We start from the raw sequence: 21,726 nt of genomic DNA on the forward strand, positions 1-21,726 counted from the left end.
AAAGTTAAAAATAGTATGGCAAAGATATTTTTAAAATAAGTTAAATAATGAGGTTTAAGTTGGTACATGAAGCTGGAGAACCCTCTTATGGCAACAAGTTGTCATTTCATGTGAAGCATTGAAGGAATTGTGTACCAAAGCTGCAGGGTTCTGGCAAGCACACCATGAGCAAGAAGACACTCTTGTACCATGAATGGGCCATTCTGCTCCTCAGACAAAAAATTTATTATACAGGTCATTGCTGATCACTATGCGGCTTATAAATTAACCAATGAAATCCTTTTAATTAAGTATTCAGAGCACATACCAGTCAGGAGTTTCCTAGCTACTGAAGGTTTTTTCTGTTCTTGTCCAAGTCGCTCCTTTGAGATGGGTGGTTTCTTCTCATTTTTTGGAGATGCAATCTGCTCTCTGGCTGGAAACATCTCGCTGCTCATTGGAGATTTACCCTGAGATGCCGAGAGACATTTCTTCACTTTTTTGGGTGATCGTTTCTTCTCCAGCAGAGAATCCAAATCCTGCCACAATTTTTTTCATTTAAGTTAAACTCTCATTAAACTTGGTTTGTTAATGTTGGCAGACTGATGAGATGCAAAGCTCAAGGGTACTGATTTTTTTTAAATTATCACTCAAAAAGCTTTGGAATTATAATTAATGTAATAATCGTACATGAAAATGCCTGTATCATTTACATCATTTTTTATTGACTAAAGTAATAGAGCATTTAAATGTCATAAACACTTAAAGAATATAAACTAGTTTGCACAAACAGATATTAGAGCTCCATTGTGAAAAGAAAAGTATTTTATCAGATTTTAAAAAGCAGACAAGTCCTAAAAACTGCTGTTATAAAATGTGCCCAGATATATAATCCTAAAACAACTACTCAATGTTTGATGGTCAGTCCACATGGACACCAGTTCATATCACAAAAACACACCACCACAATTGGCATTAACTGACACCTTTGTTGGCAAGTACTGAATGGGGCATGGAGACTGAATTACTCTCGCTACTACAAATAGACTTTCTAGGGCCATTTGGGAAAATAGTACAGGGAAGCTTGTACTTCTGCTGCCATGCTGTACCCATTTTGTTGCCAAAGAAAAGAGAACAAAGTCCCCAGGGAGGTCAAGCCAGCACCTTTCACTAACACTGAATTCATTATTTTATTTAAGTGCATTTTCACACTGTGCCTCAATCACCTTCAGAAGCTAAATTAACCAAGTGGGGTCTTTAAACCTGAGAAGGGCTCTGAGAAGCTTCTGACAGGTCAGGTGGTTTTCTTGCTTACCTCCTAACAAACAGCTCTGACCATTTTGGTGGGCATCATCAGTTCTTATTTTGAGTGTCCAGAAATCATTCCAAAAATGTTCGAACATTATAAAATCCTTCTTATCTGGTCAATAAACAAGATAGCCTCCAACATGTTAAGTATTTGTGACATTTACAGACACATAGTACTGGTGCTCAGATACTATGGTGATGGAGCCATGCAAGTACTCAAATAGAGTATTTGATAAATAGTATATTCCTAGCTCAACATATCCCTTGCTGGCGTAACTCATCCGTAATAAGTACTGAAATGGTAGTATCAATGAGATTTCTCTGGCCTCAAATTGAACACGGGCAAAAAACAAATATCCATGATTGTGAGAAAAACCACAGGATAAAACTTTTGTGCCTTATTCTTGGTTTTCTCAGAACCTGCAACTCATGCTTCAGAAGTCTTCTGTGCTGAAGGCACATAGGGGCATTCCAGAACGAGGCTTGGCATCAGGAGATATGGTTTTAATAGACATTCCCCATAACCAGGCCACTACACTTCTGGTATAGATTATTCTTGCCAGAACCAGACTTGATATATATCTCCTTGCTAAAAGCACTTAGGACTTGAAATTGGCCCTTCACATAGACAATTTGATATTCATCTAGAATCTACCTAACAAATAATCTCCCTATAGGTTAGTTGATTTAAAAATCGCTCTTAAAAAGTGGACCTGTGGGCAACAGATTAAAAGCCTTCACCTTCCTGCCAGAGGGAAAGAAGACTTTTTCCAGCATGATGTCATAAGTAGCCTACCATTTTTTCCCCACCCGAAGCAACAACGATCATCACTGCTTTCTGTAGGCAGTTTATAGCACTTTAAATAAAATTACAGACATTGTAATCATAATAATACTTTAAGGTGGTTAAGATATTTTCTAAAAATCTCTCATGGCTGCAGTGTCAGTTCCACACCTAAAATAAGCAACAACAAATAATCCACTGTTTTATGTGGCCCACAGAATCTTGATCAGTTTAAAAAAAATCACTTGGGGTTAAAGGTTACAACAGTAAGGCTGATTTTGAGAGTTTCTGGTTTGTATCAACAGGAATAAATAAGTATTTAAAAAATTTAGAGCTGCTCTTTCCCCACCATATACACTCCCAGTGAGCTTCTACTTGATAATCATATACATGGCAGAAATATCTCCAACCAAAGTGGTTATGGAACATAGTGATGAAGTAAATTTTGCAGCTATATCTTTATCTCCTAGCTAGGTTCTTGTACTACAACCATTACAGCAGCATCTGAAAGCCATATAGCCACAAACCCTGGCAACTGCAACATGCACTTATTAAGCCATATTTTTACTGGTAATATTTTATCCCGCCCATGTGATATATAGTTTGCACCCAGAACTTAAATATTTCATCCAGTCTCTTCTACATCAGCTCTGAAGAAAAATTAAGCACTTTCCACACCTCAATTTGTAGCAGAATGTCTATGATGATGTCAGGAACAGAAGAATCCATTTCTAATTTGGCAGAACATAGAGAGAGTTGTCGAATGAGATTGCCCAACTCCTTGTAATGGGCAGGAACCTGCTGCTCTGATTGATCAGTAAATTGAGTGGCAAACACCTGCAAGGCACGAATGGCTCCTCTGTGGGCAGCTGCCACTCTGGACATGGCTCGAGACTGTGGCACAAAGGAAAGACATGGGTGATTAAATATCCACACGTTTCAAGTGACGTTATTCAGAGAATCGTTAGAAGAATTTCACTGATCATTTAAGTAACTATATTTTGCTCTCATTTAATTGTGATGGAGACGTATCCACCCTTGTGATGAAATCTGGCAGCTGCTTAAGCAGTGCAGAAAAGATTCATAGATTCTAAGGCCAGAAGGGACCACTGTGATCATCTAGTCTGACCTCCTGTATAACACACGCCATAGAACTTCCCCAAAGTAATTCCTAGAGCAGATCTTTTAGAAAAACAATCAATTTTGATTTTAAAATTGTCAGTGACAGAGACTCCACCATTATCCTTGTTAACTGTCCCAATGATTAATAACTCCCACCATTAAAAATGTATGTCTTATTTCCAGTCTGAATTTTCAACTTTCAGCCGTTGAATTTCTCTGCTAGATTGAAGAGCCCATTATTAAATATTTGTTCCCCGTGCATATACTGATACACTGTAATCAAGTCAGCCCTTAACCTTCTCTTTGTTAAACTAAATAGATTGTGCTCCTTGAGTCTATCACTGTAAAGGCATGTTTTCTAATCCTTTAATCATTCTTATGGCTCTTCTCTGAACTCTCTTGAATTGTGGGCACCAAAACTGGACACAGTATTCCAGCAGCAGTCCCACCAGGGCTAAATGTAAAGTAAAATAACCTCTCTACTCCAACTCCAGGTTCCTCTGGTTATGCATCCTAGGATCACATTAGCTCTTTTGGCCACAATATCACACTGGGAGCTCATGTTCAGCTGATTATCCACTGAGACACTCAAATCTTTTCCAGAATCACTGCTTCCCAGGATAAAGTCCCCCATCCTGTAAGTTTGGCCTATATTCTTTGTAAATGTATACATCTATGAACAGTTAGCTGTATTAAAATGCATATAGTTTGTTTGCTGCCCGTTTACCAAACAATCCAGATTGCTGTGAATCAGTGGCCTGTCCTCATTATTATTAACCAGCCTCTAATTTTTTGTATCATCTGTAAACTTGATCAGTGATTATTTTATATTTTCTTCTAGGTCATTGATAAGAATATTAATAGCATAGGGCCAAGAACTGATCCCTGCAGGACCCTACTGGAAACATCCATTCAAGAATGATTCCTGGTTTACAGTTACATTTTTAGATCGGTCAGCCAGTTTTTAATTCATTTAATGTCTGCCATGTTAATTTTATTAGACAGACAAGATGGGTGAGATAATATCTTTTATTGGACCATCTTCTGTTGGTGAAAGAGACAAGCTTTCAAGCTTACACAGAGTTCCAATAAAAGATATTACCTCACCCACCTTGTCTCTCTAATATCCTGGAACCAACATGGCTAAAACAACTCTGCATACCCCTATGTTAATTTTATATCATTCTAGTTTTTTAAATTAAAATGTCCTGTGGCAACAAGTCAAACACCTTCCAGAAGTCTAAGTATATTATGCCAACACTATTACCTTTATCAATCAAGCTTGTAAACTCATTAAAAAAAAAAAAAGATATCAAATTAGTTTGACAGGACCTATTTTCCAAAAACCCAGGTTGACTTGCATTAATTACATCATCCGCCTTTAGTTTTTTATTAATCGACGTTATACAGTCAATATACCAAATATTATGCTAGCCTGAACTAAAGCAGCTGAGTTATAGTTATAAATCCAAGACAGAAGGTTGATGGGAACATTTAGAGTCTCAGAATACTTCTCCAATAATGTTGTACTTCAGGAGCCTTTGGAACGGATTCCTAGAAACTGAACTAACCAAAAGATCATTCAAGATCCCAAACACTTGTTTTCAGAAAGATTCAATCCAAGTTCAATACGTCTTACCTTCTTCGTGTGTTTGATTTTATGAGGACTCAGCTTCTCCAAGTCTTCCTGAATTTCTTTTACCTGTTTATTCAGAAAACAAAAATCACACTCAGAACCAGCTTGTATAGATTAAAGACAAGCCTGTGTTGTAAAGTCTAGGTCCAGATCCCAACTTTCCAATTCAGAGGTGTTTTGATGGCATTTTGGTTCATCCCATTATAATGTTAAGGCCCAGCCATGAAATTTGGATCCAAATTAGAACTTCCCTGAAGTTCAAAGGCTTTTGTTTCAGGCCAGTTCTATTGCATACAGAATACACCATATTTTTTTATATACATCCTTTTAAAAAATGATCTGTTCCTACCTGTTGCTGGAGGACATACAGCATCCGAGCAGACCGCGCAGCTTGCTCCTGCCTCCTAATGCGAACTCGTCGCTCTTCATCAGGATCCAAGATTTCTTCACATCTCTCTGAAAAGTGTTATTTTTGCAAAATGCAGAGAGTTATAGGTCTTGACAATCCAGTTAATCTGATGAAATCCTGATTTAAGCTAAATACGTGATTACCTAGCAAGGGAGCTTCCTTCATGTAAGATCAATTCACAGTGCACCTTTACTTTGACAAGGCATTATCTTGAACTAATACAGAGAAACTATTTTATCTACACATTCTGTATCATTTGAGGATGTTTTTACATATTCTTATCCAGGTAAATCTTACCAGCCCCTATTATAATCTCCCAAATCAAATCACAAAGTTGTGGCAGGAATGTACAGAAAGTTATAGCTCTCTAAACCTCTTGCTAAAGATTACAAAACGAGTTAATATAACGTCAAAACTAAAAAAAATTTACCACTCCACCTCCCATGTGTCTCAACCTTGATGTAAATGAGTCACTTCTAACAAGCAAGAGTTCTGACAACCATTGGTCTCTTTCCTGTAACTGCTAACAATGATTCTAGCTGTGATGTGGTTTTTGTAATCTGAAGATCTATCCAACAGGAACAGGTCTAAGAGCATCACCAATGCATTTCACACAAGCCATTAAATGGCAACAGTGTTTTATTTACTATCAAAATGGCTTGGATTTGAAGCCATGTTATATAGGTAAAAGGCTCCATACCACCTTACTAATACCCTGAATGGATCATCCATTTAATTTTGTCTTAAAAAAAAAAAAAAAAAAAACAAAAAACACTTTTAACAAAATACACGCGTGCGCGCGCACACACACACACACACACACAGATTCAAGTCAAAGCATAAAAATGGGAGAAGAACAGAGAAACAAGCTATAGTAACTCTCTATAAAAAATAATTGTTGTGTCTTTCACCTTTTTTAGCCAGTTCTTCAATTTTCTGGATGCAACATCTCAGTTCTTTTTGCAGTCGTCTGACTTCCTGTGTACTTTTATCTTCAATTTTTTTCAGTCTTGGCTTGGGCCCTGGTCCTGGATCATGGGTGGGCGGAGAATCTGAAACAGGTGGCTTTAACTTGCCCTGATTTGGAGTGTAGAGATACACTTTTGCACCAGAGTTGGTAATCTCCATTTTGGAGGGTTGACCAAGTTGCTGATGATATTTCAAGCATGTCCGAGACTTTGATGTACTCCTCTCTGCAGGATTTTCAGATACTTCACTCTTACACTGCTCAGATGTCTGGGGGAACACTGATTTATTTTCAGCTTCTTTCACTTGTTCTTCCAGGTGTCTTCGTTTTACATCCCTTTTGGCTAACTGGATGGCCAATTTTAGTTTCTCTTCAGATATGACTGAAAATGTGACAGAACTTCTTAAATTGGTGTCATCACCACCACCTAGATCTCTCTGACCATCAGGTGGCTTCAGCTTTTCTATTATAATTGGACGAGGGCTGGAGAATCTGACAGCTAAGTTCTCTGGAGCTGCAGGAACGTTCCTATTAAACTGGAGCTGTTCCACAGATTAAACAAAAAATCCACATTATGGAGTATATTTCACAGATGATGCACCTCGAACATAAAATAATAAGGACAAATGTAGCTCCCTTCACAGTACAATTTATCATATCACCACGCAGATAATAGCTACTTTAGTCCTAAAGCATCCTTCCCACTCAAACAAAGGGCCAGATATTTAAAGGTTGCTAGACACCTAAAGATGCAGCTAGATGCCTAGTGAGGTTTTCAAAAGCATTTAGGTGCCTAGCTCCAACTGAAATCAAAAGAAACTTTTAAAAATCTAGCCCAAAGAGCTTTGGCACAGGACACTGTCATAATAAATATTTAAAACATTATAAAAGCAAAATGATCACAGGCGGTACTTACAAGTGAGAAGGATGGGGTGAAGACAGATATTTACATTTATTCATTTTCAGCTGTAGATTTCAAAGCATTTTACAAAAGAAGGGTAAATATCATGCCAATGGATGCTGGTGACACATGAAAGTAGGCAGGCAAACTTGACACTACAGCTGTGCACAGAACCAGCGTCAGGAAGTAGGTTAAGCTTATCATATTATAAAACAGGATGACAAACCCAACCCAGAGAAGTCATCACTGCAGAAGTCAAATAATACCTGTGTCTGGAGAGTCCTCGCTTCATTCTTTTCTGCTTGGATACTGGATGCAAATGGATCATAGAATGTGGCTGGTTTGCTTGGTCCCATCACATTGAATAGAATATAAGGATACTAAAAATCCACAGTCACCTGTAAATTGGCCTCTGCTAAAATTATAACAAGTAGACAAGATGTTTGGGTGTGGGGTTTTGTGTTTAAAAATAAGACAAGGCCTGACAATGTAATAGCTTAACAGGCAAAACACTCACTTGTGGAAGTAATTTTGAGAACATGCTTTTTGTAGTGGTACAGGCTGGAAGCAAAGTGGGGGATATATTCACATTTTCTGATGTACTAGATACAGCTTACATTCTTCTTTCACACTCCCAAGCAGCTGGCTGTAAAGCAACATTACAGACTGTGAAGGGAATGCTCACACTAGCAGCCATAAGGAGAATACAGGATTAAGGAAAAACTTTTGCAGCTGTTATTACTAGAACAAGGAAACTGTGGTCTACGGAAAAGAGGTGGGTGGAAAAAAACTATTTGTTTTCTCAAACTTGCCCCAAATTTTTAACCATAAGAGAGAGATGGCATAAAGTACAGAATATATTGTTGTCAGAAGCAGGTAGACCAATGGAGAGCACACATCTGGATATCTTACATTTCCTTCAGTAAAAAGGGAAATAAAATAAAAATAATGGAGCATGAAGCCCTGATATATATAAACTCACCAGCAATTACTTCCAGCTGGAGCTGAGGGTCCCCTAAATTCAAACAATTTCAAGATCAGGTATAATGACTTTGTTTCTTTCTCTCCAGCCTAAATCACAGATTCCCTTACTATGCTCCCCAGCTCCTCTGGACATTACCTCTTCTCTATTTCTTCCAACCATGCTGCCCACTGTTGGAGCAAGTGCCAGTTCCTCTGCAGCTCCTGCCAGGGTTACTCTGCTCACCTGAATCTTAATACTCCTCCATATATCATGTGAGCACAAATATTTCTCCCTTGCCTGTAACAGTTAATGCCACTCTACCTTTACTACCATTTATAACCAAACTACGTAAAGATAAAGACTCCACTTCTGAATCAACTTCAATTTCTTTCCTTCTCTATTTCAAAGCCCTGTACAATTCCACCCTGCTCCATTTCACAGCAACCCTGGGCTGGAAGGGATCTGTAGAGGTCATCTAGTCCAACCTCATAGCTCCTAAATTTCAACCCTTCCTAGTCCCTATTTTCTATTCGAATTTCTCCTGATTGTTCTCTGCCTCCTTTCACCCACTCCCAACGCGGTGTCCTTTCGCATCACCCATTACCCTTGGAGACCCTCCCACCTAGGATTTGCCAAGCCCCCCTCCCACTAACAACTGCGGAAGACCCACAGGTGCTAGGAAGCGTCCCGGCTATAGGGGCCGCACCTCAGCTATGGAAGGCGCGGGACCCACTGGGGCTGCAGGCTGCAGTCTCGGGGCGGCCGTCCCTGCAGTGGGGGAGCAGCCGTGCGAAGGGGATGAGAGCGCAGGCGCGTGGGGGGCTGAGGGGGGCAGGAGCCCTGGCCCAGAGCAAAGGCGAGGACACGGGGCCCGGGTGCTGTGGGAGGCAGGTCCCAGGGACCCGCCGCTCTGAAAGGAAAGGGGGGAGCGGAGGTCCCGGGGCGTTGGCCAGCGAGGCGACCCAGGGGCTCCCTGCCGCCCCGCTCCTAGCCCAGGCGCGGGATGGCCCGGGGCACCCTGGACCCCGGCTTCCCACCGGGGGGGATACCCACCGCAGCGGGGGACTTGGTGAAGCGCTGCGGTTCAAACTCGCCCCATAACAACCGCCGCCGCTATCGCGGGGGCTGCTGGGAATGTAGGGAAAGATAAGGGTGCCTGGGGTGGCCAATCCTAACGGCACGTGTCCTTTCACGGCCGCCGTAGGTAGGTCTGTTCCCCTTCAAGCCCCGCCCCGGGAGGTGGTGCTTAGTGCGCAGCCGCCGCGGAAGCGAGTAGCAGTGGTACGTTGGGACTGCAGCAGGGCCATGGGCTGGGAGGAGAAGGCGGCGCGGGGCTATAGCGAGTTCGTGCAGGCGGCCCAGCAGAGCCGCGGCCGGCCCGTCTTCGCCTTGTTCTCCGGGGACAAGGATGCCCAGGGCCGGAGCTGGTGCCCGGACTGCGTCACTGGTGAGTCCGGAGGGGAACTCTCCCCCCTTCGTAGGGCCTGGGCTGGGCTCCTGCTCTCCTGTCCCCTCCTCTATACCGACCCGGTTCCTCCCGAGCCGTGTGCTCCAGCCTCCCCCTCCTCCCTTCCGGGCTCTTCTCCCTCATCCCTGAGGCTCCCTTCTCTGCTGCCCCACCCCCGTTAGCTCCTTCCCTGGGCCGAGCCTTCTCTTGCATCTGCTCCACTCCCCCCCCCCCCCCGGGGTATCTGTCAGCTGTCTAGAATAACTCTGTGCCTGGGAGTAGCTGACCCCCTTTTTCTGTTTCTTACTCGACGTGGTCTCTGAAGGTGATCTGTAGTTGTTGCCCACAACCTTGGGTTGAGGGGGAGAGATTCTCGGGCAGAGCTCACTCATTCGAGACACAAAGGGTCCTTGCCCACTTCTGTTTATGTAGTCTATACGAGACACTGCTGCTCTCTCTCTCCTGTGCCTACCTCCAATCAGTGCTCCAACTGTTATTACTGCCACCAGTATTACACAAGTTATTACTGCCACCAGTATTACACATCCCCTTGTCAAATCTTCTTCTTGAATGATGAAACTCTGCTCCTAAGGCTTGGTCTACACTTACCCCCCAAGTCGAAGTAAGGTACGCAAATTCAGCTACGTGAATAACGTAGCTGAATTCGACATACCTTAGTTCGAACTTACCGCGGTTCAGACGCGGTCCACACGCGGCAGGCAGGCTCCCCCGTCGACTCCGTGGTACTCCTCTCGTCTAGCTGGAGTACCGCAGTCGACGGCGAGCACTTCCTGGTTCGATTTATCGCGTCCACACCAGACGCGATAAATCGAACCTGGAACTTCGATCCCCAGCCGCCGAACTAGCGCGGCAGTGTAGACATACCCTTAGATTACATACCCGTGAAAGGAATTGAGTTAGCAAACTTGCCCTGCAGTGTGGGCTACTTAAGCTGCCTACCCTGGCAGTTGAACTTGGCCAGATGCCGGTTTATGAGCAGTTAATTTATCCCTAATATACCAAGGCATTGCAAAATAGTGACTTCACATAGGATTCCTTAGCAGTAGAAAACCGACCTGGCGTGATGGCAGTTATGGACTCATACATCCCTATGGATTCTTCAGCATCGTGTACGCTTGATGTATGTATGGTAGTACTCACTGAGCTAAGTATGTTGCTGCTTGGAGGCGTTTATAATCCCAGGACATACAGACAAGGAGACAAAGGCTTGGGAAAAACAAGCAGGACTTCAGAAGCAACTTAAATACGTGCTGAGTGAGTTCAAGTAAGTTGTACCATACACAGGAGGCTGAGTAGAGGAAAACATGGTGACTAGTGAATGAAGCAGACAAATGAGCAGGAAAATCTGGAAGTGTGAGCAGCAGAGGTGACAGCATAAGATGCCACAACTGCAAAATATTAATAGTGTTATGTAAACTTAACTAGATAATTCTGTACTCTTTAGCTGAACCAGTTGTGAGGAGTGAATTAAATAGCCTGCCTGATGGAGCTGTATTCATCTACTGCCAAGTAGGAGACCGAGCCTAGTAAGTGCTAAAAAAGTTAATATTTTAATGGCTTCTTGTGCTATTTTTGTTTAAATAATTCTTTAGTTCTAATATATACACATACTGTTCCATAAAACAAATCTGAAATCATATGTTCAAACTGTTCTCAGTGAGCTGATCCAGACAGTTGGAAACCATATCCATCTCAAATGTCTAAACTAGTCTCTAAGTCTAATTACCCTTATCCTCATCCAGAGGACTTGTAAAAACTTGTTACCTTTATGCCTAGGATCATCCCTCATCACAGTAATATAACAGTTGAACTGAACATTTAACCTCCTAATCTAAGTGCAGCCATTTTGTGCTTGTTAAACAAAATACTTTAAATCCAAAGTTTGGACTTCAAGTGGTATTTAGAATGCAGAGAATTAGCCATCTGAAAGTTGCAGAATACCTCACTGCTAATACTGCAGCAGTTAATACTGATTTGATCCAGAATTCCTTGCAATTTATATTTCTACTTATTTTGGTGGTAGGTGTATGCATTAAGAATACAGAATCAGATTTCCCTTGGGCTTTCAATAATACTGATTATGCAAGAAATAGTAAGTTATCTTACCCTCCAACCAGAATGTAGAACTTTTGCATAAACTTAACTAACCAACTCTTTCAAAACAGCTGGAAAGACCCCAACAATGAGTTCAGAAAGAATCTGAAACTAACTGCAGTGCCAACGCTACTTAAATATGGGACAGTAAGTATTTTATGATTTGAATGTGTACACTGAAGTGAGATGGAAAAACAAGCTTGAGCCTGGCAGAGTGAACCAGGTGCCCTGCACTCCACTGCTCTGCTGAAGGATTCAGGAAAATTTATTCCTGACCTACAATAGCCTGGCAATTCCATTGTGGAAACTCTAAAGACACATCATTGGAGGCTGTGTGTTGAAAATGGAATGAGACCACAAAAGCATAGTATTTGGCATTCTTAACCTTTGTACTTTACGCAGTTTTACTACTGTTTGGGAAAAGGTGAGCAAGAAAGCTGGGCGATGTGGAGGGAGGTAGAATAAATTAATCTTCTGAACTGGACATCATAAATTTCTGCAGCAGTTTCAAACACCTATTTCACTTGTATAGGACAGCTAGAAAAACCTACAAAATAGAGACTAATAAGTTGGCTTTCTCTCTAGTTAAGAGAGTTCAATACCATTATGCTGAGCAAGGAACTCTGTAAAAAGACTTGACACTTTGAACTCTCTTTTCTTGAAACCACTCTTTTTTTTTTTTCCTTTCAGCCTCAGAAGTTGGTAGAAGAAGAATGTCTTAACAGAGAGCTTGTGCACATGTTGTTTACTGAAGATTAAGTTTTCTCTCTTCTTTAGTCAATCATTTATCTAGAAAGTAGATACCCATATCATCAGGCTGCTGGTCATTTTCATTTAAAGGAGCCATCATGTATTGCCTTATCTCCATTCAGACTTTAAAGTGTCAAGAGCATTGGCTGAGTGACCAAAATAAATGCCATGAAACTGCTGGTACAGAGCATGGGAAGGGATCTTGCAACACTAGAAAACTGTAACTGACCCTTGTGCTGAATTAAACTCCTACTTGCAACAAATTGTGTTTAGCAATCTTTTCAACAGGCTGAACATTCTCTATATTGATCAATAGAGGAAGTGAAGTGTTTAAGAAACAGGCAGACTCAATCATTGGATGGGCAAGGCTATCTAACTTATTGAAGGCTACTTGCAAGAAAATACTTGCTTACTTCTTAACTTAAATATTTAACTACCCTGTAGAAATAAAGGTCCATAGCTGTAGCTCAACACTACCCACTACTGTGGAGTAAAAATGCTTCTTTCCTTAGAAAGTAGGAATAAGGGCAGAATGTGTCTTTTAACCCCAATAGGGAATATTATTCTACATTACTTTACTACTTACCTTATGTACCACATTACAACGTCCTCTTTTGATTCTCTACTTACAGGAATGACTTATTCTCTCTATAAAGGAATGTAGTCAGAATGTATAATGAGCTATTCATGGGGAAATAGTGCAAACCCAGCCTTTGTAAAGTATTTTTACTCTAGCTCAAATGACCACTTAAGAAGCAGGACAGTTGAGGGAGGCTGCTAAACACCTACCTCACCTGGAGATTTTAATTAAAAGTAGAAGAACCATCACTGTCCATTTATGACTTATGCGCAAGGGGCACAATATAAATCCCTTCTAGTCTTATTTCTAATTTCACTCTTTAATAGATTTTACTTACAGTTTAGCCATAGCTGTTTCATTTAGGTACAGATTCAATATTAAAATAAGTATAATAAAAATTTGACTGTAAACTTCTGCTCTAAACATTATGCGTGGGGAAATTCTGTGCCAAAAAAAGCTAACTATTTTAAAATTCTTCAAATTTTATGTAAAAAAATACTACATAATCTTGCCAGTTTCAATTATTTTGGTAATTTATTTCAAAATACGTGTCAGCAAGTATGTCTGTAAAAATACACACACAAAAATCCCCCCAGAAATAGGGAGTTAAACTCCTATGATAGCTCAGTTCCTATTTCTTTCCCTTTCCCTGCCCTCCCCCCGCCAGGGGGCAGACATCCACAACCCCTCCCCAGCCAATACACCTGAATCCCCTATCCCCAAGAGCCTAGCCATGGGCCCCCCCACCTGAGATGCTTGCACCCCTTCTTCTCCAGAGCCCAGCTGTTGGGCCACCCAGCCCAGATACCCGCACCCCTTCCCTACAAGCTCAGCTATGTCTCTCCCCTCCCCAGATGCCCACCCCTCAGAGCCCAGGGATCCACCCAAGAAACAGCCTGCTTAGTCCCAGGCTTGGGTGGATTTTCCTCTGCCACTGCCTCCTTCCCTCAGGGCATCTGGGGAACTGCAGCTGCTGGGAACCTTCCCCCTGGTAGTGTCTTCAGTAGGTGTGAGCTGGGCTCTGCCTGGTTCAGTGGCAGCCAGCAGCACTACAGCCCAGTTCTGTTAGGGAAAAGCAAAGTCTGCACAAAAAACATTTCTGCAAAATTGTGCAGTGGTGTAGAATTCCCCCAGAAATAAAATGTGGTAGAGAATTAAAGGAGATATACTTAACTCAGAGTACCAACTGCCATGATGATAATCTCTTTAATCTTCCTGTCTCACATTTCACTGCTGTAATGCAGTCACCTCTCTGTATTGTGCTTTGCAGATGGGTGGCCTACTAACAACTGTTGACTCATCTTTTAAAAAGCTTGTCTTGCTCATTCACTCCTCACAAGCATGTGAACAGAGAAAGATTGATACACAGACCGTATACAGATTTTAAAACATTAACTTAAAGGCCAACAGTTTTTAGAGGTAGGGTCACGCCTTCAACAGCAGTCTCTAAACCTTACTAATCTTTTGAAAGATTAAATATAGTCCTTGGTGTGGAATAAAGGGAGAGCTACATAAAGTAGAGTTAAGCACTGTGGATGTGAGGATGAAATTCAGATGTATCAGTTTTGATTTTTCATAAGTCAACCTACCAGCGTTATTCTAGAAGTCCTTAACAGAAGGAACATGCGATATTGCACACATACTATAAAAACAATTCCACCTTTCAGCTTACATACCCAATTCAAAAGCTGGCTGGCAATATTTGCTGTGCTCTTATAGGTGCTTGTTACATTCAAGTTATGCTTTTAGAAAGAGAAAAGCAAGTGTTAGTCTTACAAACTGGCTATTTTTCATTGTAGAAGGTAGTCTAAGTTTAACCCTTTTAGAAGACAGCTACATTAGTTCTACAGGGCATGAGCCCATTAAAACTTAAGGCAGGACAAAGCTTTGTTATTTTTTATTAAATATAGTTTCAACAACAGCCACAGTCCTGCTGAAAAGTAATATCAGAGTCCATGAAAAATAAAAACCACTTCACTTTCTACTTTACTCTTTATAACTGACATTCACCTCAATCAATGGCCATGAAGAAAAAGTGTAATCCCTGCCTTTCTTCTACAGTTAGGTTATTACACAGTTGTAAGGTATCCTTATTTCTTTTTAATTAAGGCTTTAATTGGTGTCTGTAGGGGTTGTCACCTTGTAAAGAAAACAGTTGTATTAAAGATAAATACTTCTCTACCTCTGACCTTTCACATACAAGCCTTAAAAACATTTACAGCTACCTGAAATATACCTACTCCCTTTAAGCTTTCCTAACAGCAACTGTTTTGCAAGAGCCTTACACAGCTCAAGCTTGCTGACACTAAAGAGACAAGATAACCAAATGGATACAATTGTCATGGTCCCGTTTTGTGTCTGCACTGGTTATTTCCCACTGAAGGGCTTTTCAGTTAGTACTAATCTCCCCTCATCACCTGCAACCTCTATTATTCTCACCATTTTGGTTTATGCCTCAAATTTTGGTATCAGCAAATCTGCATTAAGTTTACAGCAAGGGCAGTAAACAATGAATCATTAGCAGACTTAAACAGAAGTGCAGCATCAGCCATAGGACAGCTCTGCTTCAATATGGACATGTGCACAATTAAGGTTTTCTGTAACAGATCTCATTTCAACTGTGCATACCTTGCCCTTGTGACAGAAATAGCTCTCCGCATCACATGGGGGCTCCCAGCCCTGCTTTTAGAGTCACCTTATACCATGCCACTGTCCTCCAAACATTCAGAGAATATGCCTTCAAACACAGACTTTTCAACTACAAATTCTTTCAGTAAGCTAACTCCATAGTTAGATACCAAGGTAATAGGGACCTTAGATAACCATATTTAGTTTTCAAAATAGATACATGGATGAAGGTCTATAGTGATCTTAAGACTGTACTCTTTCTTTGGAAAAAGACAAAACCCATCACTGAAGGTTCAACAAAGTATACATCAGCTACATCCCATTAACGTGGATACTACTTGATAGGAAAACAGTCACTTGATAAACCAAAAATGTTCTCTGTCTACATTAGCACATGAAGTTATGTATATCACTAATGCCAAAGCTACAAAAGTAAGTCAAATTTTCCCTTGCAAATACATGTATTGACATGAAGTAAATGTTGCCACTGTGTCAAACGCTCTCATTTTACAGAAGTATTGTTCTGTTGCTGCTGCTCTGCCAGTGCTTGCTGGAGACGCATTCTTTTCCGGGAATAATGCTGCCAGTGAAGGATCTGTTGCTCATCAATAAATTTAGCACACTGAGCATTTACCAGTTCTTTACGGAAGTGTTCATATTGGAGCAGCTCTAACATGTGCAAACACTGAGGATACCTAGATTAAAAACAAGCAGAATATATTTTAATACAAACTTTTACAGGTTTACCCAGCTTAGATTTAATATACTGCCACTTTCTGTACTAAAAATCCCATATTCTTACAGTTTATTATTTTACAATATTTATATGCAAGATATTCATGTTTTGAGAAGCTCCGCTACTTATAATTCAAATAATTAATTATGGTAATGCATTCTTTAAGATAACACGGACAACATTAGAGAAGGAAAATTTAAAACAAGTCTTCAAAATTAAGAAGTGTGCACAACCATGCTGTACTTTATATCATTTCTTTTCTGTGTTGCAAAATAACGCTGCAAGTGTTCTTTCTGTGCCTGACTCAGGCTTTGTAGTACCCGAGTGTTCAAGAATATTTACTATCAGCAAACACGGAAGCTTCTATGCAGGCTATCAAACCTCGATTTACTTCCACAATAGAGGGAAGGTAAGTGCCACCTTCTTATCTAGGTCATTAAATACAAGGTCTTCTCATGAGGCCATGTATGTATCAAACTTTGTAATGCAAATCAGCAGACTGGAAACAAATACTGGTATACAGTTATAGAATGCACAATAGAAGGTACCTATTATATTATTACAATGCAGAACACAAAATAATTTAACACCTACTTTAGGTATTTGGCATATTCAGGTTCTTTCCAGTAAAGTAAATATTTAAGATAATTTACAAAAGATTTGTCTTTGAAGTACCCTCTCTGTGCAAGAACTGAAACAAACAAACAAAACAAGAGTATCAACTGCACATGCAAGAAAGCAAATGATATTTAAAACTTTAAAAATGCACATATAAAAGCTTCTTTCTTCGTGGCTTAGTATATATTATTAAAGAGCACTTCTGTTTTTAAAATGTTTTAAACCAACTACTGTTACAAATCACTCCCAAGATTCCGATTACTGAGAGATGAAAAATACTCCTTTTTTCATTGTTTATTTTGCATATGATAGCACTCTGTTTATAGCAACTTAGTCACCTTTCCCCTTTTGTATAGGTCTGTCACACAGCAACAAGGCAGAGAACAGACTTTTAAAAATAGGACAATGTGTTAGTAACATCATAAAAATTGGCAAGAAGGTTGAGGGGCAAGGATAGAGGTAGCACCTTAAAATTACTTGAATTCTCTTTTGTTTTTAATTGCCTGATCTTCAAATTGATGGCGTCCCTTTAAATAACTTAAAAATATTTTAATATGCCCTTTAGCTGCTTCTGCTATTTATTTAGGAATTTATATTGGCGCCCAAGGAGTTTCATCAATAAAAACAATTACACAAAATAGAACTTATTATTTTTTTAAAAAACTATTCCTGCTATAAAGCTTGTCCAAACAAGAAGTGTTAAAAGACAAGACAGCAATTTTTTTATATATCAATAACTTAAATGATCCAACCCCCTTATTGTATTAGACCCTCTCTCAATATTAAGTAATCCAGAAACAATAAACATTGGTAACTAATATTCATTACTCAGGTCCCTGATGTTTCACTTCAAGTACTTACAGTTGAGGTAATTGGGGTTTGCCAGACACTGAACAAATTCCAACTCCAGTTGGAACCGAAGTCGATTTCCAGTATCATCTGATGTTGGGGGGAAAAGTAGGTCAATACAAAAAACAAAACAAAAAAACATTCATTCATTCTATGCATATGAAAACATTAATAAGGGTCTGAGCTATACACAGAATACGAAAGGTTTGCTTCTCAATACGAGCCACATACAAGCACTCCATCTGGAGTTAGTAGGAGATAAAGCAATATATTCCCCCCATCAAATCATAATATTGATTCATTTTGCAAGATAGTTCTTACCAAACCTGAGATATTGATTCATTTGACAAAGCGTTTGGCATATCAGTAAATATTATAGCACCAAACCCATAACTTTAATAGGCTACCTTTTAGAAAGATATCCAGTCTTGATTTGAAGACTTCAAGTGATGGGAAATCTACCACATGCCTGTCAGTTATATCAACAATCAATTACCTTCACTGTTAAAAATGTATACCTTATTTCTAGTTTGGATTTGCCTAGCTTCAATCACTGGATCTCATCCCTTTTCCTGCTACATCAAAACGCCAATTACTATCAGAAATCTCTTCCCGGTGTAGATACTGCAATCAAGTAACCTCTTAATCTTCTCTTGCATAAATTAAATAGATTGAGCTTCCCTAGTCTCTCACTATAAAGTGTGTCTTTCAGGTCTTGAATCTTCCTTATTGCCCTTTTCTGAATCCTTCCAATTTTTAACATCCTTTTTGAGGCACCAACACCAAACTGAACACAACACACTGAACACAAATAATAAATTCTAAAAATATGGGATTCTAGCAATGGCATCACTAATACTGAATACAGAAGTAATATGACCTTCCTACTCGATATTGCTCTACTTATACATCCAAAGATAATATCTGCCCTCTTATCTACAATTTGTTATCTACCCTGACCCCAGTCTTTCAATGTCATTGCCTTCCAGGTTACAGTTCCCCCCATCTTACAAACCAAGCGAGATAGGTCAGTCTTTATTTACCACTCCACCAATCTGTCATCTGCAAATTTTATATTTTCTTTCAGATCACAAAGAAATTAAATAGTATTTGCAAGGAACAGATCCCAGCAGGACCCCACTAACCACTCACCCGCCACCTATGACAATTCCCCATTTACACATATTTTTTGTGATTCATCAGTTAACAAGCTTTTAATCCATTTAATATGGGTGCATGCACTTGTATATTGGGGGGAGAGGGGTGTTAAATGTCAGATGGGATTAAATCAAACGCCTTATAGAAGTCTACATATATTAGTTCTCTCAACCAAATTTATGATCGCATCAAAAAATGATATAAAGTTTGTCTGACAAGGTCTATTTTCCATTAAGCCATGTTGACTGTCATTAGTTATGTGACTATCCTTTTTTACTGACCGTATCCCATATCAGCCTTTCCATGATTTTGGGTGATGGGTATCCCATAAAATGGGGAACCAGGGTAAAGAAGTGTCAAAGCTCTCCTGAGCCAAAGGCTCATGGGGCTGACACGGTTAAGGCACGTCAATCAGTTTCACAGCCAACGGTATGCAAGCGAGTGCTGTGGTCCGCATCAGGTCCGACCACCTCTAAGTGCCCCAACCCAATGGATCAGACATCCTGTTTGCAGCTTGGTGAACTGGAGGTGGCCTTTCAGTGTGAAAGGCAGCACAGCTCGGACCCCCCTCTCCTCCTTTCAGGATTGTAGTCGAGTGCCTTAACCACTCAGCCTGCTAATCCAATATCAGACAAGTAATAGCGGAAAACCCAGGTGAACAGAACCCCATACTTGAATAAGAGATGGGAACAGATGCCAGCTCTAATCCCCAGATACCCATCCCTCCCCCCCAGTGTCTGGACTCTGTTCCCTGCTCCCCTCGCTAGAGAGCACTCCTTCCCAAGGCTAGGCACAGGAGTCCCGCCCCAGCAGCCATGAGGGGCCGAGTGCAGCAAGCAACTCACTCCCTTCTCTTCATGTGTCATTATATAATGCCTGCAGCTGTCATTTTCACTCCATGCATCTGAAGAAGTGGGTTTTTTACCCACGAAAGCTTCTGCCCAAATAAATCTGTTAAGTCTGTAAGGTGCCACCGGACTCCTTGTTTTTGTGGCTACCGCCTAACACGGCTACCTCCTGACCCTCAAGCTTAGTGTGTCATCTTGGTGGACAACACTGCAGTGCAGGGGGGGGCCTTATCACACCCAGGCCCTGCTTCTTGTAGCGAGCCCCCCAGGGAAGGCGAGGCGCGCTCCCCTTAGGGGAAAGAGCAGGGGGAGGGTGGGAGTGAGACACGGATGCTCGGCAGACGCTGGTTTATTCATAGATTCTAGGACTGGAAGGGACCTTGAGAGGTCATCGAGTCCAGTCCCCTGCCCGCATGGCAGGACCAAATACTGTCTAGACCATCCCTGATAGACATTTATCTAACCTACTCTTAAATATCTCCAGAGATGGAGATTCCACAACCTCCCTAGGCAATTTTATTCCAGTGTTTAACCACCCTGACAGGAACTTTCCTAATGTCCAACCTAAACCACCCTTGCTGCAGTTTAAGCCCATTGTTTCTTGTTCTATCCTTAGAGGCTAAGGTGAACAAGTTTTCTCCCTCCTCCTTATGACCCCCTTTCAGATACCTGAAAACTGCTATCACGTCCCCTCTCAGTCTTCTCTTTTCCAAACTAAACAAACCCAATTCTTTCAGCCTTCCTTCATAGGTCATGTTCTCTAGACCGTTAATCATTCTTGTTGCTCTTCTCTGGACCCTCTCCAATTTCTCCACATCTTTCTTGAAATGGGGTGCCCAGAACTTCCCCCCTCCCCACATGCCCCGCCCCGCCGCTCCTCTCCGGCCCTTTCCCCCCCCCCCCACATGCCCCGCCCCGCAGCTCCTCTCCGGCCCTTCCTCCCCCCCCCCACATGCCCCGCTCCCCCATTCCCCCCACATGCCCCGCTCCGGGCCCCTGCCCCCCAGAGCATTAAACACCCCCCATCTCACCCCTCCCCGAGCCTCAGGCAACCCCACCTGAAGACCCAACCCCAAAGGGGGCGATCTCTCCCGCCACAGCAGGGCCGCACGGTCTCCGAGCGAAGCGGGAGACTAGCAGGGTCGCCAGCCGGGGGCCCTAGGCGGAGGTCGGCGGCTGAAAGCCGGGGGCTCTATGGCCAGGAGCTCCGCAGGGCGGACGCCTGGGGGGGGGGGAAGGCTCCCCTAGCTGGGGGTGGGGTGGCCAAGGCACGGGAGTGGAGGAAGCTGCCCCCGGCGCTCACCTGTCTCCATGGCTGGCGGCCCCGCTCACGCACCGAGACACCCCGAACACAAGATGGCGGCGGCCCCCGCCGGACGGAAGCCTCACGGAAGGCAGCACTGGTGCATTCTGGGAAGCCAGGCGCGGCGTGGGGGCGTTGCTAGGGTAACGAATACGCTGGCCCCATGGTGGGGGAGGGGAGCAGTGATTTGCTCCTCCTCCCTTTGTGTCCTGAGTGCGGGAGAACTCAGCTCCCGAGCAGGGCTGCGGTGTCACGACATCACAGTGCGCCAGGTGGATGACGTCACAACCCGGGGGTGCGGTGCTGCTCATGACATAAAAGCAGGGAATGCTGCGTCGATCATGACATCACAGTGCACTAAGTGAATGACATCACAGCATGGGGGGGTATTGCGCCCGCTGTTCATGACCTCACACTGGGGAAAAGCTGCTGCATTGAGCATGACGCTGCACTATGGCAGTGGTGTATTGTTCATGACCCCACAGTGCTGGGGTGCCATGCTGTGTAGGATACCACATTGTGTAGGTGCCACATTGTGTGTGACATCACAATCAAGGGCACTGCATCACAACGCAGGCTGTGTTAGGAACAGCCCGGATGGAACTCATTGCAGAATCAGATACT

The 21,726-nt window shown here is 42.0% G+C and overlaps 3 protein-coding genes across 3 annotated transcripts in view; 1 reads left to right on the forward strand and 2 right to left on the reverse strand.

The window, feature by feature from the left end:
- The window catches only part of KIAA0753 (KIAA0753 ortholog), a 29,929-nt gene extending 20,739 nt beyond the window's left edge, over positions 1-9,190 (reverse strand). The window contains exons 1-9 of the mRNA XM_065418403.1: positions 9,124-9,190; positions 8,089-8,121; positions 7,624-7,752; positions 7,373-7,521; positions 6,150-6,747; positions 5,179-5,285; positions 4,833-4,895; positions 2,750-2,965; positions 308-518 (exon numbers count right to left, since the gene is read on the reverse strand). Of these exons, the coding sequence (XP_065274475.1) occupies positions 308-518; positions 2,750-2,965; positions 4,833-4,895; positions 5,179-5,285; positions 6,150-6,747; positions 7,373-7,462 (1,285 nt within the window). The 5' untranslated portion in view covers positions 7,463-7,521; positions 7,624-7,752; positions 8,089-8,121; positions 9,124-9,190. The remainder of the gene's footprint in view (positions 1-307; positions 519-2,749; positions 2,966-4,832; positions 4,896-5,178; positions 5,286-6,149; positions 6,748-7,372; positions 7,522-7,623; positions 7,753-8,088; positions 8,122-9,123) is intronic.
- Positions 9,191-9,311: 121 nt separating this feature from the next.
- Positions 9,312-12,645, forward strand: TXNDC17 (thioredoxin domain containing 17). Its single transcript, XM_065418391.1, has 4 exons — positions 9,312-9,517; positions 10,983-11,064; positions 11,704-11,779; positions 12,323-12,645. Exons 1-4 carry the CDS (start codon positions 9,376-9,378, stop codon positions 12,389-12,391), a joined length of 369 nt encoding a protein of 122 aa, XP_065274463.1. The 5' UTR covers positions 9,312-9,375; the 3' UTR covers positions 12,392-12,645.
- A 2,205-nt stretch (positions 12,646-14,850) lies between these two features.
- MED31 (mediator complex subunit 31) lies at positions 14,851-21,178 on the reverse strand. Its single transcript, XM_065418228.1, has 4 exons — positions 21,103-21,178; positions 17,806-17,883; positions 16,921-17,017; positions 14,851-16,285 (listed from the first exon to the last, which is right to left on the reverse strand). The coding sequence occupies exons 1-4, from the start codon at positions 21,110-21,112 to the stop codon at positions 16,093-16,095; spliced, it is 378 nt and encodes a 125-aa protein (XP_065274300.1). The 5' UTR covers positions 21,113-21,178; the 3' UTR covers positions 14,851-16,092.
- Positions 21,179-21,726: the final 548 nt, after the last annotated feature.

The sequence above is a fragment of the Emys orbicularis genome, chromosome 17 (genome assembly GCF_028017835.1).
Source record: "Emys orbicularis isolate rEmyOrb1 chromosome 17, rEmyOrb1.hap1, whole genome shotgun sequence".
Classification (NCBI taxonomy): Eukaryota; Metazoa; Chordata; order Testudines; family Emydidae; genus Emys; species Emys orbicularis.